The 15,820-nt window shown below is 43.9% G+C and overlaps 1 protein-coding gene across 1 annotated transcript in view; it reads left to right on the top strand.

The window, feature by feature from the left end:
* The window catches only part of PPP2R5D (protein phosphatase 2 regulatory subunit B'delta), a 70,385-nt gene that overhangs the window by 10,949 nt on the left and 43,616 nt on the right, over positions 1–15,820 (top strand). The window contains exon 3 of the mRNA XM_061625495.1: positions 2,745–2,867. Coding sequence (XP_061481479.1) covers positions 2,745–2,867 — 123 coding nt within the window. The remainder of the gene's footprint in view (positions 1–2,744; positions 2,868–15,820) is intronic.

The raw sequence follows: 15,820 nt of genomic DNA, 5'->3' as shown, positions 1-15,820 counted from the left end.
CGCCCAAATGTGCCCGGGCCTGACGGTATCCAAACTCGGGGCCTCGGCCGGGAGAGGAACCTCCCCACCCGCGCGCTAGGGGCCGAGGCGAGGCCGCAGGCTAGTGGGGCGGGTGCAGGGGCTGCAGCAGAGCAGCAGCAGCAATAATTGCAATATCCCCGTGGATCGACGCAGGATTTGTGTCTGTGCAGCGCGCACATTCAGGGAGTGGGACAAGCAATCAATGCATGCACACACGCACACACCTGCATGGGGGGCAGACCTTGGTTTGCAACAGACGCGGGCGAGACCGAGCGCGCTCATGCACGCGCGCGCACACACACATGTAGAAAGGACACATTGCCCAGACAATGCCCAGGATATTACCTCTGGCACAGGCCATGGGTTATGGACAAACACACAGGGGAGAAAATGTCCGCACTCATCCAGGATCCTTGCACCTGGAGAAGCGGATGGAGGGTGGTGCAAGGGTGCCCACAAAGAAGAAGACGTTGCGTGCACCTACTACACGGGGTGGTGGTGGCGGCGGTGGCGCGGGAAACGCAGGGATCTTGTGCAGTGGCAGCCCAAGCATAAAGAGTTGTGCACGGGCAAGAGAGAAAGAGAGGGGGAAAGTACAACAGGAGGGATGGGCAATCCCGTTGCGCGGTAGGGGCGGGGACGAAGGTTGGTGGGTCGGTTGCAGAGAGAGAGAAAGAATCTAGTAGCGAGGGGGTAGGGTAAAAATAACACGGATGCTAACCGGGCGTCGCAGAATGCAGTGTGCAGACAGTTACAGAGGATGCACTGCGCTGCTTTGTACGCTTTGGGTACATTGCTTCCGGTTCGGGGGCCCCTGTGTAGGCGTGTGTACCATGTCTGTGTCTCGTATTTAGAGGACACCACAATAGGCCTCTCTTCCTTCTTGTCTGTCTGTAGTAAGGGAAGCTGTTGGACAGATTGCTCCCCTATATCGGACATTGCACTTAACTATAAAGTTGTAGAACAAACTCAGAGTTCGTTGATGCCTTTTGCAGCTGGTGATATCATACAGGACAACACAGGGCAAGTTTCGGCAAAGCTGTCTGCACCGTACGAACACACCACTAAACAAGCAGTACCATCATCTGACTGTAGACTGGCAAATTCAAGACCTTCATAGGAAGGCATGGCTCTCTGGTGCATCCTCCTGGATGGGATAAAAAAGGATAATTTGACCGGGGGGGGGGGTAGGGAGGGAGAGACCCTAAGGTTCAATTGTAGCATTTGTGTGGGCACTCTGCATGAACTGCTCAGGCAGTGCAAATATCTGGCAGGGAAGATACTAGGATAGAGCAGGCTGTGTGTGGTAAGTGGGTGCACACAGAGTCCTGTAGAATGACACTGCACATGCAGTTGTGCATGGCTGTAAGGGGATGGAAGACAGAGTTGCTTACACTGCAGAAGGACCCAGACCCAGAGCATATAAACAAATGTGTACAGTGTAGAATTCAGAGCATAGTCACAAAGACTGTGACCACAGCACAGAGGGCGCCCCAGAAGTAATGTTCTTACGCATGTAATATAATGTGATGTAGATCTGGTGCCTCTCTGCAGTATACAATCTGTGGCAGAAAAGTGTGGATTAGTTGCAGAGAGGAAGTATGCAGAGTGGAGCTTAAAGCGCATGAGTGCTACATGTTTGATGGTGGTAGAGCACATGTTTTGCTTTCAGAAGGTTGCATGTTCAGTCCCCAGGATCTCAAGGGAGGACCAAGAAAAATGCCTATCTAAACTCTGCAGAGTAGTTGTCAGTCTGTAGTAGACAGTTCTGACTTATTAAAAGGCAACTTCCTTTGTACTGATGTTCATCTCATGAAGCAGGATCATATACATGAAGGTGTAGTCTGTATGCACGGGACCTTTCACAATATATTTATCACACACATTTCATAGCCAAAAAAAAAAAAACTTTCTTGTAGTCTGGGTACAAATAAAGTGTCATTTGCCACACCAGCCCACAACGTGTACCTTGACACGGGCCAGATTTGCACATCCAAATTCCTCTGGAAAATATAGATAATTTAACTTGTACATTTACTTTCCTTACCTGCGCTGCAGTTCATTGAAATTGCAGTCTGTACACACTTGTATGAGAGAGAATTCGGCTGAATACTACTTTGGTCAGTATGGCTTTTGTCTGTGCCAGGAAATTTTTCTGCAGACCACTTGAACTGACCTCCCGCCCCACAGCTTGAGAGCCTCTTGTTTAGTCTGTTCGGTTTGTTCCCCGGACGTTGCTCTCTGTCTGTGCTGCAAACTTGTTTCTAAATAACAATTTGCTAGCATATATTTGCTGCTGACAGATAAGTCCTTTCCCATCTAGGAAGCAAAAGCAGAGACTCGAGTGCTCTGACTACATCAGAGCAACAGGCTGCATAATAGGCAACTGCCCCCACCCAGTGGGTGGGCGGGGAGAGACTGAATAGAGTCAGGTGCTCTTCCTAAAGGGAAGAGAATTGATTGTTCCAGGAGGAGTGCTTAGACGATGAGCAGCGTTTTGTTGTACACAGACTTTTCTCTTGCGTCAGGAAGAGTGTCTCTCAGCATCAACTTGCAGAACATGGTATAGAAGTTTGTTTATTGGATAGTGTCTTTGTTTGTCATGGGCATTTTGGTTTCATGACACTCGTCTTGTAGGATCATGAACCTTGTGGAGCCATTAGTGGAATGGTGCATCTGATTATGCTTTTCTCCTCCCCGCCCCATTTTCTCTCTTGTTTTAGGAGCCTCCAAAGTCTACTAAAAGCACTACAAAAGCCAGTAGCAGCAGCAGCGGCGGCAGCAGCAGCAGCAGCGGCGGTGGTGGTGGTAGCGGGAAGGATGGAGGCACAGAAAATTCAGAAGAGGTAGGATGTTTGTTCTGTGATTACAGGGCCTGCCTTATGGGTGGGCGAGCTGGGGGGGGTGCCAAGCTGAGTTGAAGAGGGCACCCAGCTGAGCTCACTGGCTGTGTTTTTTGAATGTACTGTCTACAGTGAGCTGGGGTGGCAAAAAGCAAGTGTCTGTAACCTATTTCCCCCTCCCAAGGGCCTACAGGTTGTTTGTGTACTTAACTACAAAACTGATCTTCCTTTTAAAGTGATGCTTTTCTCAATTTCCACATTGATGTCATTTGTGCTAGATAAAAATCAGTGGCGTACAACTTTTCTTTGAGGCAACACTACTGAGCACTTAGCACTTCAAATTCTATAAGCCCTATATGAATAATCATAAATGTATAAGCTGTAAGAGGTCAGCTGGATAACTTTTTTATTTATAATTTTTAAATTATTTTTAAAGATAAAATAAAGAATGCCTACAGAAAGATAGGAACTGCTAGAAAACAAAAAACATTAAAAGTAAAACCTGTGATAGTTCTGTTGTGTTGCATAGTGCACTGCCACTGCTCAGAATGTGGCTTGTGTGAACTGTAGCACAGTGGCTGAGAGATCAATGTCGTTCTCGATGGATAGTCAGTCGCCACAGGCAAAGGCATAGGAGTGGTGTGAGGCCAGGAAGGAATCCTTAGGGGAGAAATCCTTTCTGTTGAGTTGTGGAAAAGACCAGCAGCAGGCCACAATTAGAAGACCTGTGAGACTAAGCCCTAGAGAACAGAAAGAAGCTCTGTCAGAAGGGGTTTGGAATTTGGAGGAGGTATTCAGGAGAAGCACAACCAACCCCTATTCCCTTATCCCCATGTACGAAGAAATGGTACGCATTTGTCATTCTGCATGATCCCAGGGCAAGGAGGAGCTGCAGGTGAAAATTCTCGCATGTAGTCCCTGCGTGCAATAATTTTCACACATCCCCAGCTTTGTACACACATGCACGGGCCCTTGTAGGGGCAGCAGCAGGGCCCCATACATCACACGCTCTTGGTGGCCCTGGAAAGCTAACTGGGGAACATAAGAACATAAGAAGAGCCTGCTGGATCAGGCCAGTGGCCCATCTAGTCCAGCATCCTGTTCTCACAGTGGCCAACCAGGTGCCTGGGGGAAGCCCGCAAGCAGGACCCGACTGCAAGAACACTCTCCCCTCCTGAGGCTTCCGGCAACTGTTTTGCAGAAGCATGCTGCCTCTGACTAGGGTGGCAGAGCACAGCCATCATGGCTAGTAGCCATTGATAGCCCTGTCCTCCATGAATTTGTCTAATCTTCTTTTAAAGCCATCCAAGCTGGTGGCCATTACTGCATCTTGTGGGAGCAAATTCCATAGTTTTAACTATGCGCTGAGTAAAGAAGTACTTCCTTTTGTCTGTCCTGAATCTTCCAACATTCAGCTTCTTTGAATGTCCACGAGTTCTAGTATTATGAGAGAGGGAGAAGAACTTTTCTCTATCCACTTTCTTGATGCCATGCATAATTTTATACACTTCTATCATGTCTCCTCTGACCCGCCTTTTCTCTAAACTAAAAAGCCCCAAATGCTGCAACCTTTCCTCTTGAGGGAGTCGCTCCATCCCTTTGATCATTCTGGTTGCCCTCCTCTGAACCTTTTCCAACTCTAGAATATCCTTTTTGAGATGAGGCGACCAGAACTGTACACAGTATTCCAAATGCGGCCGCACCATAGATTTATACAACGGCATGATGATATTGGCTGTTTTATTTTCAATACCTTTCCTAATTATTGCTAGCATGGAATTTGCCTTTTTCACAGCTGCCGCACACTGGGTCGACATTTTCATCGTGCTGTCCACTACAACCCCGAGGTCTCTCTCCTGGTCGGTCACTGCCAGTTCAGATCCCATGAGCGTATATGTGAAATTCAGATTTTTTGCTCCAATATGCATAATTTTACACTTGTTTATATTGAATTGCATTTGCCATTTTTCCACCCATTCACTCAGATTGGAGAGGTCTTTTTGGAGCTCTTCGCAATCCCTTTTTGTTTTAACTACCCTGAACAATTTAGTGTTGTCAGCAAACTTGGCCACTTCACTGCTCACTCCTAATTCTAGGTCATTAATGAACAAGTTGAAAAGTACAGGTCCCAATATCGATCCTTGAGGGACTCCACTTTCTACAGCCCTCCATTGGGAGAACTGTCCGTTTATTCTTACTCTCTGCTTTCTGCTTCTCAACCAATTCCTTATCCCCAAGAGGACCTCTCCTCTTATTCCATGACTGCTAAGCTTCCTCAGAAGTCTTTGGTGAGGTACCTTGTCAAACGCTTTTTGAAAGTCTATGTCCACTGGATCACCTCTATCTATATGCTTGTTGATACTCTCAAAGGATTCTAATAGGTTACTGAGACAGGACTTTCCCTTGCAGAAGCCATGCTGGCTCTGCTTCAGCAAGGCTTGTTCTTCAATGTGCTTAGTTAATCTAGCTTTAATAATACTTTCTACCAGTTAATAATACTTTCTACTTTCTACTGGCCTGTAATTTCCGGGATCCCCTCTGGATCCCTTTTTGAAGATTGGCGTTACATTTGCCACTTTCCAGTCCTCAGGCACGGAGGAGGACCTGAGGGACAAGTTACATATTTTAGTTAGCAGATCAGCAATTTCACCTTTGAGTTCTTTGAGAACTCTTGGGTGGATGCTATCTGGGCCCGGTGATTTGTCAGTTTTTATATTGTCCATTAAGCCTAGAACTTCTTCTCTCATTACCACTATTTGTCTCAGTTCCTCAGAATCCCTTCCTGCAAATGTTAGTTCAGGTTCAGGGATCTGCCCTATATCTTCCACTGTGAAGACAGATGCAAAGAATTCATTTAGCTTCTCTGCAATCTCCTTATCGTTCTTTAGTACACCTTTGACTCCCTTATCATCCAAGGGTCCAATCGCCTCCCTAGATGGTCTCCTGCTTTGAATGTATTTATAGAATTTTTTGTTGTTGGTTTTTATGTTCTTAGCAATGTGCTCCTCAAATTCTTTTTTAGCATCCCTTATTGTCTTCTTGCATTTCTTTTGCCAGAGTTTGTGTTCTTTTTTATTTTCTTCATTCGGACAAGACTTCCATTTTCTGAAGGAAGACTTTTTGCCTCAGCTTCCTTGACTTTGCTTGTTAACCATGCTGGCATCTTCTTGGCCCTGGCGGTACCTTTTCTGATCTGCGGTATGCACTCCAGTTGAGCTTCTAATATAGTGTTTTTAAACAACTTCCAAGCATTTTCAAGTGATGTGACCCTCTGGACTTTGTTTTTCAGCTTTCTTTTTACCAATCCCCTCATTTTTGTGAAGTTTCCTCTTTTGAAGTCAAATGTGACCGTGTTGGATTTTCTTGGCAATTGGCCATTTACATGTATGTTTAATTTAATAGCACTATGGTCACTGCTCCCAATCGGTTCAACAACACTTACATCTTGCACCAGGTCCCGGTCCCCACTGAGGATTAAGTCCAGGGTTGCCGTCCCTCTGGTCGGTTCCATGACCAACTGGTCTAGGGCATAGTCATTTAGAATATCTAGAAATTTTGCTTCTTTGTCATGACTGGAACACATATGCGGCCAGTCTATGTCTGGGTAGTTGAAGTCACCCATTACTACCACATTTCCTAGTTTGGATGCTTCCTCAATTTCATATCTCATCTCCAGGTCTCCCTGAGCATTTTGATCAGGGGGATGATAGATCATTCCCAATATTAAATCCCTCCTGGGGCATGGTATCACCACCCACAACGATTCTGTGGAGGAGTCCGCCTCTTTTGGGGTTTCGAGCTTGCTGGATTCAATGCTTTCTTTCACGTATAGAGCGACTCCGCCACCAATACGTCCTTCCCTGTCCTTCCGATATAGTTTATATCCAGGGATAACTGTATCCTACTGGTTTTCTCCATTCCACTAGGTCTCTGTTATGCTCACTATATCAATGCTCTCCTCTAAGACCAAGCACTCCAGTTCTCCCATCTTGGTTCGGAGGCTCCTAGCATTGGCGTACAGGCACTTGTAAGCAGTGTCTCTCTTCAAGTGTCTTTGGCACTTGTGGTTTGGCCTGTGGTAATTTTGCTCTTCTGAATTTATATCCTGTGCCCCTGCTCTCACAATGCCTACTTCTAGGCCTACCCCCTTTAAAATTTCATCATCTCTTTGGTCTTTATCCCAGGGGGGAGGTTTATTCCGAACCAGACCTTACTCAGCTCCTGTCGGGTTTCCCCCCCTCAGTCAGTTTAAAAGCTGCTCTGCCACCTTTTTAATTTTAAGTGCCAGCAGTCTGGTTCCATTCTGGTTCAAGTAGAGCCCGTCCCTTTTGTACAGGCCTGGCTTGTCCCAAAATGTTCCCCAGTGCCTAACAAATCCAAACCCTTCCACCTGACACCATCGTCTCATCCACGCATTGAGACTGCAATGCTGTGCCTGTCAGGCTGGTCCTGCGCGTGGAACCAGTAGCATTTCAGAGAAAGGACCTCCGACTGGCTTTCAGCATCCTACCTAGCAACCTAAATTTTTCTTCCAGGACCTCACGGCTGCATTTCCCCATGTCGTTGGTGCCAACATGCACCACGACCACTGACTCCTCCCCAGCACTGTCTACCAAACGATGGGCGATGTCCGCAACCTTCGCGCCAGGCAGGCAAAACACCTTGTGGTCTACACGCCCATCACACACCCTACTGTCTATGTTCCTAATGATCGAATCACCCACTGGAGATATATCCTCGGCACGAGAGGATAGCTGCTCATCCCCCAAGGAATGGGTCCCTTCTAAGGGATCGTTTCCCTCTTCCTCAGCTGAATGCTGTCCTTCCCTGAGACCATCGTTCTCCATGATAGAAGAGCTATCATTGTTGGAGTGGGACACAGCTATAACGTCCCTGAAGGCCTCCTCCACACACCTCTCTGCCTCTCTCAGCTTTTCCGGGTCAGCCACCTTGGGGGTTGGCCTCAAGGAAATGAAGTCGTTCCCGGAGAGCCAGGAGCTCATTGCACCGAGAGCACACCCACGACTTCTGTCCAACAGGCAGAAAGTCGTACATGCTGCAGGCATTGCAAAACACTGGAAAGCCCCCACACCCTGCTGGCTTCTTACCTGCATAGTTTTGTTTAAGGTTTATTACGTCAGTGGGTTGGAAACTGTGGTTTAGTTGAGGTCAGGGAACAGACGGGCAGAGTGGGGGGCCCTGCTGCCGAACTCGCTCTGCTGCTTAACTCGCCTTGACGCTTCATCAGCTGGGGCTCCCTCTAGCTCGTGGAGCAAGCTCCCCTCGCTAGGGTGCTCTGAATTTATATGTGTGGCTGGTCCCTCCCAGCTACTGCTGCCAGCCAATTATGTGTTAATTGAGGCTGATGGCTCAACTATCAGCTGGGACTTAACTCCTTAGGATTATCTCAGGCTTCCTTCCTGTGAAGGCAGGAAGGCAGGCTTCCTTCCTTAGCGAGGGGCGGGGCTGTTGAAGGACTTTGACTAGTGGTACTAAGAAAGGTTAACTAGCTTTTACTCTATGTTTATTTTATTTGCTGACAACAACCACTTTTATCAGTGCAAGTTCCCCTGTAGTTTTAAGTGGTGCCTTGCACTCTGTTTATCCTAGGACCAGCCCTGTCTGTGAAGCATTAAGTCATCTTTTGCATGGTGTATATTGCAAACTGGCTGGTTTAGAACAGCCTTCCCCAACTTGGTGTCCTCTAGATGTTTTGGACTACGACTCCCATCAGCCCCAGCCAGCACAGCCATGATGGGTGTTGTAGTCCAAAACATCTGGAGGGCACCTGGTTGGGGAAGGTTATTTGCAGTGTTGTTTTGCAGTTAAATTCAGTTTGACTGGTAGAAAACCGTGGCTCAGAAAATGATTTTAAGGCTGCAATCCTATTGAAAAAAAACCCTCACCAGGAGTCTTGTTGGACAAAAATGGGATTTCCTTCTGAGGAGTCATATCTAGGCTTGTACTGTAGAACAGTTTAATTAGATTGCTTGTCTCAGCTGCTTTTTGCTTACGTGTTTTTTGTTTCTTCTTTTAATCTTTTAATCTTTTAATCGTGTATGTGTGGCATAAAAAAAAACCAGCCAGCAGGCTCAAAGATGAGAAAAATTCTGGCTTAAGACATTTCACGATCTCTGCAGCTAGCAGATGGACTTGATTACAATTACATAATGCAAGAATCGGTAATTGGAGGGCAGAGGTCTGACTCTAGACTGGAATTGTAGACCATGTTTTAAACACCCCCAATCATGACGTAGAAGATGTGCATCAGAGGAGGGGAAGCTGTGGCCCTCCAGATGATGCTGGACTACAGCTTCCATTATCCCTGACCATTGGCCATGACGCCCGGGGCTGATGGGATTTGGAGTCCAACCACATCTGGAGGGCCACATGTGTGGGAATGTTCTAGATCCCCCTCGTGCTTATGAGATCCCCTTAGCGCTTATGTAGGGATTTGGAGGAAGGTTTTAGAGGTTATTGCGGAATCGGGGTGGGAGAGATTGGTAAAAGGAAGAATTGAAACAACTGGTAGAAATAGAAGCCTCAATCACTTCCGGGAAGGGTGACTTAGCCTGTGCCTGCTTTTGAGACGGGCTCCTGCCTCAAAAGAAGCTTATTCAGATATATCAGTCAGTTTTTTCTTTTTTCTTTTGACTGATTAAACTTCTCCCGGGTAGGGAGAAACGAAGAGATTAACCTCAAAGCCTATTTTTGTTGGGACGACCAGATCTCATTAATTTATGGGACGAGGTCCAGCCGACGAAGGTGGGACGGATTTTCAACAGCAAGCTCTATCTGTTAAAGCGAACGTTCATCTTATCTTCTAAGAGAGAACGCACTAACAGGCAAGCACCCTTCTTTCTATATTTTTCTTTTACTTGACTTAAATTGTTGCTGTTTAAAAGAGATTTGCCAGATTGATCGGTTTTTGACATCTCACTGGGGAGCCGTAACTTCTCTCTGCTACGCACTAATTAATAGCTTATCTCTGTTTTTGTTGCAAAAAGCTGTCCTGGATTTGCATTCTAAAGATACACACAGAAGAGGGATTTCTATTCCAGATTTTTATTTTGAAAAATATTATACTGTTTTGAGACTACTCTCTTTTTGGTCTATTTTATTTTGACGAATCTGTTTCTTGACGATTGCCATTAATTGCTTCGATCCTGGGAACTGCATTTTGTTTACTTAACCATTGGAGAGATAAGGCTGTCTGCTCTGTTTATACTGTGATGTCACCAAGTTTGGAGTATTAACCCAATTGTTGCTGAAATAAGAAGTGGTTTTCCTATATTTTTCTTTTAAAATGGCAATTAAGAAAGTGGCTGAGAATCTGGAAATAACTATGTTTCAGAGAATAATGAATGAGATTGAGATAACGAAAATTGAATTGAGTAAAATGAAGCAGGAGATTAAAGATATAAGGGTCCCTGTGAGAGAGGTGACCCTGGAAGGGGTCCCTGTGAGAGAGGAGACCCCGGAGATTGGAATAGGGGTCCCTGTGAGAGAGGAGACCCTGGAGACTGGAATAGGGGTCCCTGTGAGAGAGGAGATCCCGGAGATTGGAACAAACGTGGAACAGGAACAAGATTTGGAGTCTATGGACTTTAGAAATAAAATCTATTGTTTGGAACTCAATGTTATCTCTGAAGAAATTAATGAAGATTCTAGAGATAAAGTTATCAATGGCATGGATTATCTTCTGGACTGGAATGATGTGATGGAGCCCAATATAGAGAAAATCTATGGAATTAACTGCAGCCATGTGACAATGGAAAAACTTTTAAGAGATGACCCAGTGTATTTTGAAAAAAAGAACAGAGATATGATTTTACAGCAGTATTTCAGCAACTTATTCAGAATGGATGGCAAGAAAATATTTGGGATAGAGGTAATTCCCATCAGACTCTTATTATATGACTATGGCTTTGACAGCAAGATTATTATGGAATACTGATAATGGAAGATTGGATATTGAAATTACTGGACTTAACAAGACTACTGAAGATGGAAGATGGAAAATGGAACTAATAGAGATAATAGAACAATGGCTACTGAAATTACTGAACCTAACAGATTCTGATGTGATGGATTAATTGAAATGTTTATTTTGACTATGGTTATGACAATAAGATTATCATAATTAGTAATGAGATGGATTAATCGATATGCTTATCTGGAAAAAAAAATTGATAGATATATTTCTTAAAGAATTGAAACCTCTCTTTGACTTTTTGTGGAAAGAATAAAGTAATGTTTATGAGATTTGATGATTAAGTAAGATAACTACTGGAGGAAAGTGATTTTATAATATGACTTAAGAGACAGGATTGCTATATATTATAGACTTATAACTGATTTGATCTTTGACAAATGGGAAGTCAATATTTTACTCTTTATTTTTTATTTATTTTTTTTTTTCTTCTTTTCTTTTTTTCTTTTTGTTTAACTATTTTTGATTTTGTTTTTTGTCTTTGAATGTTTTATGATTTTGTCTTGTATGTTTTATGAAAATCTGAATAAAAATTATTGAAAAAAAAAAAAAAGAAATAGAAGCCTCAAGCAAGCTGAAAAGTCATGTGAGCTGTTGTAGTATGTAGTTGTTCAGCATGCAAATGGTGAAGTGAGCAAGGTATAAAATTCAAATCTCTCTTTGGTCATGAACTTGTGAAATGACTTCTAAGCAAGCCTCACAGTTTCAGCACATTCATTTCCCCATCTGCAACATGGTGATTATAATAATGATCTACCTTGCATGGTGGTTGTAAGGATTACAACAAAATAGTGTATGTGAAATGGTTTGGACCAGTGCCTTTTTTGTGATGCTGGTCACCAGTATGGCATACCATTGCCTTTTTTGCTGCCCATAGCAGGCCGTTTGTGCTGGCACCCACAGCATTTTTATTATCAATATATGAGTAATAGCATCTCATTTTTTACCAAAAAAAGAAAGCACTGGTTTGGATAAAATCTTGTGTAAGTGAGGATTATAATCAGTCTGGTATAGGGACTGGTAATATTGATTATGTCCTCAGCTCTACTGCTTTCTCTCTTATTTATTGATAAGATATTTAAAAGAAAAGTAGAACTTGATTTTTGGGGATTGGGATAATTAAGAGGGATAAAGGATGAGAACTAAACTTTGTGGGAAAGGAACTGAACAGAATTGGTGTCAGGTTTGTGCATGTGTGACTTGGGTAGATAGGAGTTATCAAAAGGCCATTTTGGTGCATAGCATTAATGGCAGAGAAATGCCAGGGAAGGATGCATAGCTTAATGGATGGGATTTGTGGAATTGACTGTGGTAGAGAAGAGCAGCATGTTACAAATGGCTTTCAGAGTCTAAATAACAAAAGTTTTGGATGTTTTCCTCTGCAGAACTCAAATAAATGCCATTATTTTTGCATATAGAAAAAAGTGTTGAATAGTAGAACAAAAGTATCTGTGCTCCTATTTAGACCAGCCTTTGCCAACCTGAAGACGTCCAATTGTTTTGGACTACAACTCCCATCAATTGTGCTGGCTGGGGCTGATGGGAGTTTTAGTCCCAAACATTGGGGGGGGGCAGGTTGGCAAAGGCTGGACTAAAGGGACAGCAGTGCTACAGCGTTCCAGGTACAAAGGTTTCCCCATGACACAATATGTGTGTTATCAGAGATGTGGATGCTTGTGTGGTAGTGGAGTTCTTCTGTTCTTGAGGCTTCTTGATGAGGCTCTCCGCTTCCATTTGGCATGACTGTACAACCTCAGTGAACATAGGCTGTCTTAATTTGGGTGACTTAAGTTTCCCATGAAGGAACAAAGATCCATTTGAGAGTCATCTGCAGACACGGCTGGAAAAATTCCAGGTATTTTGTTGCTTGGGCTCCTAAACTTTGATGCTGGCATCTAGGAATTGGAAAGTTCTTGGCAGGGCATGCATCTCTCCCTCCCTCCCTCCCTCCCTATCTCTCCCTCTCTCCCTCCCTCCCCCCCTCCCCTCACACATACATAATGGGTTCCAAAGAATGGAAGGATGTGGAAATATGTTTTCCCCAGCCATGGGTTTGGAAGAGGCCTGTTTTGTTTCTGAAGTTGAGAGTGTTCTGAATTTATACCTTTCTACCAATAGCATTTAATAAGTTTACACAACTCTAGATAAATTGGTTCTAGCTCAAAAAACTTATATAGACCTGGTCTATATTTGAAGATTGTCTGTCAAGGAGGAAGAGGAATATTATCCACTGTGGTGTTCAGCAGAGACCTTGGGTTTCCCCTCAACATTACCCGGGGTGGAGCTGGACTGGGTTGCTAGAGGCTCCCTGATTTCCTCCTTAACAGTACTGGTTATAGATCTCTCCTTCCTATTTTGAATCATAGGAATCTTAAACATTAGTTAGTTTTTCAAGGTGAGATCCGTTTGTTGTGGGGAACCTGTGGCAACCTCCCTCTTGACAATAGTTATCAACAAGACTAGAGCAAGGGTGGGGAAACTGGCCATCCAGATGTTGCTGGACTACATCTGCCATCATCCTTGACATAGGCTATGCTGGTTGGGGCTGATGGAAGTTGGAGTCCAACAGCATCTGGAGGGCCACAGGTTTCCCATCCCTAGGTTAAACAAAAAAAAGTATTGTGGAAAACTCTGTGTGTGTGTGTGTGTTTACAGAAGCGGACTTTTACAGGTTTGAGCTTGGGGTGGGGTAGGGTGAAGAAAAGAGCCAAGCAAGCATCAAGAAAGGACTCTCTTCCTGTCTTGTGGACATCTTAAAGATTTAGGGTAGCATACGTTTTCAAGGACTGGAGCCCATTTCATCAGAAACATCTCTCTCTCTCTCTGTCTCTCTCTCTCTCTCATTATGGGTATAGAGGGAGGAAAAAGCATAGAGTGAGTTCAGGCCACTGAACAATATTTTAGGTTACAGTCTTAATCCTGCTTATGCGGGAGTAAGCTCCATTGAATTCAATAGGACTTACTTCTGAATAGAAATAGTAAGGATTGCAGCTTTAGTCTCTGTCATTTTTGTTTTGTTGCAACCGAATACAGCTACTCCTGTGGTATTGATTAAATGTTGCTGACTGTGGTTGTTGGAATTCTTTTAAACTATCCATAAAGAAAGTTTTGTTGCGCTAGCATGGATATTACTATGCAATGAAACAACAGCTCTAGTTTTCACATAGCCTGCTAAAAAGAATGCAAATGCTGTTTCTGAAAACACCGTTGTGAGTGCGTGACACCTAGAAATGTGCTAAGCAGTTGTGAGGATCCTGGAAACATACTGAGTAAGTGTAAGCTAACTTCAGCCTTTGAGTTAATTTCAGTTGGGAAACTGTTTCTATGCCCCAACAGTCAGCATGAAAGAAATGTGGATGTCGGCTAATCAACCTTTTCCCCTAACTGAAATGTTTAGTAGCTTAGTGGTAAAGCTCCTGAAAAAGAGGGAAGGGAACCCCATTTTTAAGTATCTGAGATTTCTCCAGCTCTGTTTCCAAATTGGAATAGGCATGGTAGAAAACCCATGAATTGGTTAGCAGGTTGCATCAATTGGCAAAATGTTATTTGGGCGGAAAATCCTTAGAATAGCAAAATGGGCTAAAGAAGTTCAGAAACTGTCATTTATCCCTGTTATGTTAGAGGTGGAGTGCAGTCGCTTCCTACCAAAGAATGATCTTTAGTTACTGCTAATGGTCATGCAACTACAGAGAGGTGAACTTGGCAGTTATCAGAGCAATCAAGTGCTAAAATGTAATGTCTGTGCAGGGTCTTAACATACAGAGGTCTGACTGCAAAGCAAGAGCTTTAATTCCTTCTGTTGCCTCATGCCCATTGATGGGCAGTGCACATCTCCTATCTGCATTGGTTTTTGCTACTTTCTTGATGGAATTCTGGTCATAGGCAAGAGCAAACACATCCCCCTGAAACAATTCATCAAAGTAGAAGTTGCTAAAGGTAGAGAAAATAACCTGCACCCTACACAGATTGTTAAAGGTCTAGCCTGGTCAGTGTAAATCTGTGTCCTTTCAGTGGCAACTGTGCACCAGTGTGCAACCAAACCCATACTATGCACATCAAGTCTTGGATTGGTTCTTTATTTATTGGATGCACTCTGATGCACAACCAGACTGGAGGGTCCACTCAACATACTGCCATGGTTCTTTTGCCAGAATCTTTCTGAGGATTGGAGTGGAGTTGATGCTAACCAATTCTGCCCTGCACCATTCCTAATGTGGGTTACGATGTTCCTTGCAACTTCTCTCCTATGTCAGATCTGCAGCAAAGGTACAATCACAGCAATACAATGGGAAGCCATACCCATTATCTCCTGCAAGTACAGACTCATTGCTTACTTAGGCTGGCAGTGTATGCCATCCTCAGGCAAAACTGATTTCAGGTTTTCAAGTCTCCTCTGAAACATTTTGCCTTCCATTCACTCCCTCTACAAAGAACATTGCTTTGGGATAAATTTAGGTATTTGTGGTATGAAAGTCCTCATGGACACAAGCTAACATGTTCTCTCATTGAAGCTAGTTATTGCAGCAGCAGCCTTTAGCCTATAGCTGGTTGTAGCGTATAAGCAGAGCTGCATTTACTCTTTGCTTAAATAAAACAAAATAAATTTTTTAAAAAATTCTGCATCAACAAAAGTTCAATTCTGCATGGGGTGTAAGTTATGCAAAATTGAGCAGACTTGCATAATTTCCCTTACATAATTTATTCCATGTTTCTATTTTACATAATTTATCATGGGTTTACTAGTTAGGAAGGGGGTTGGGGAAGAACCAGAAGAAGGCACAGCATCTCTTTCTTTCTCCACTCCCCCCCCAGCATAGGAAATCTTGTTCATCAACTCCTCTGCCTGTTGAGAGTTCAGCAGGCAGTAAATATACACTTTCAAGCATGCCTTTTCAGCCACAAGAGCTAGAAACTTGCCTGCTTCTTTTAAATGAATACTTAGGTTCTCTAGGAGCTGAATTAA

This window comes from Rhineura floridana, chromosome 4 (genome assembly GCF_030035675.1).
Source record: "Rhineura floridana isolate rRhiFlo1 chromosome 4, rRhiFlo1.hap2, whole genome shotgun sequence".
Classification (NCBI taxonomy): domain Eukaryota; kingdom Metazoa; phylum Chordata; class Lepidosauria; order Squamata; family Rhineuridae; genus Rhineura; species Rhineura floridana.
The sequence above is the reverse complement of the archived record's forward strand: the minus strand, read 5'-3'. Positions and strand labels throughout refer to the sequence as shown.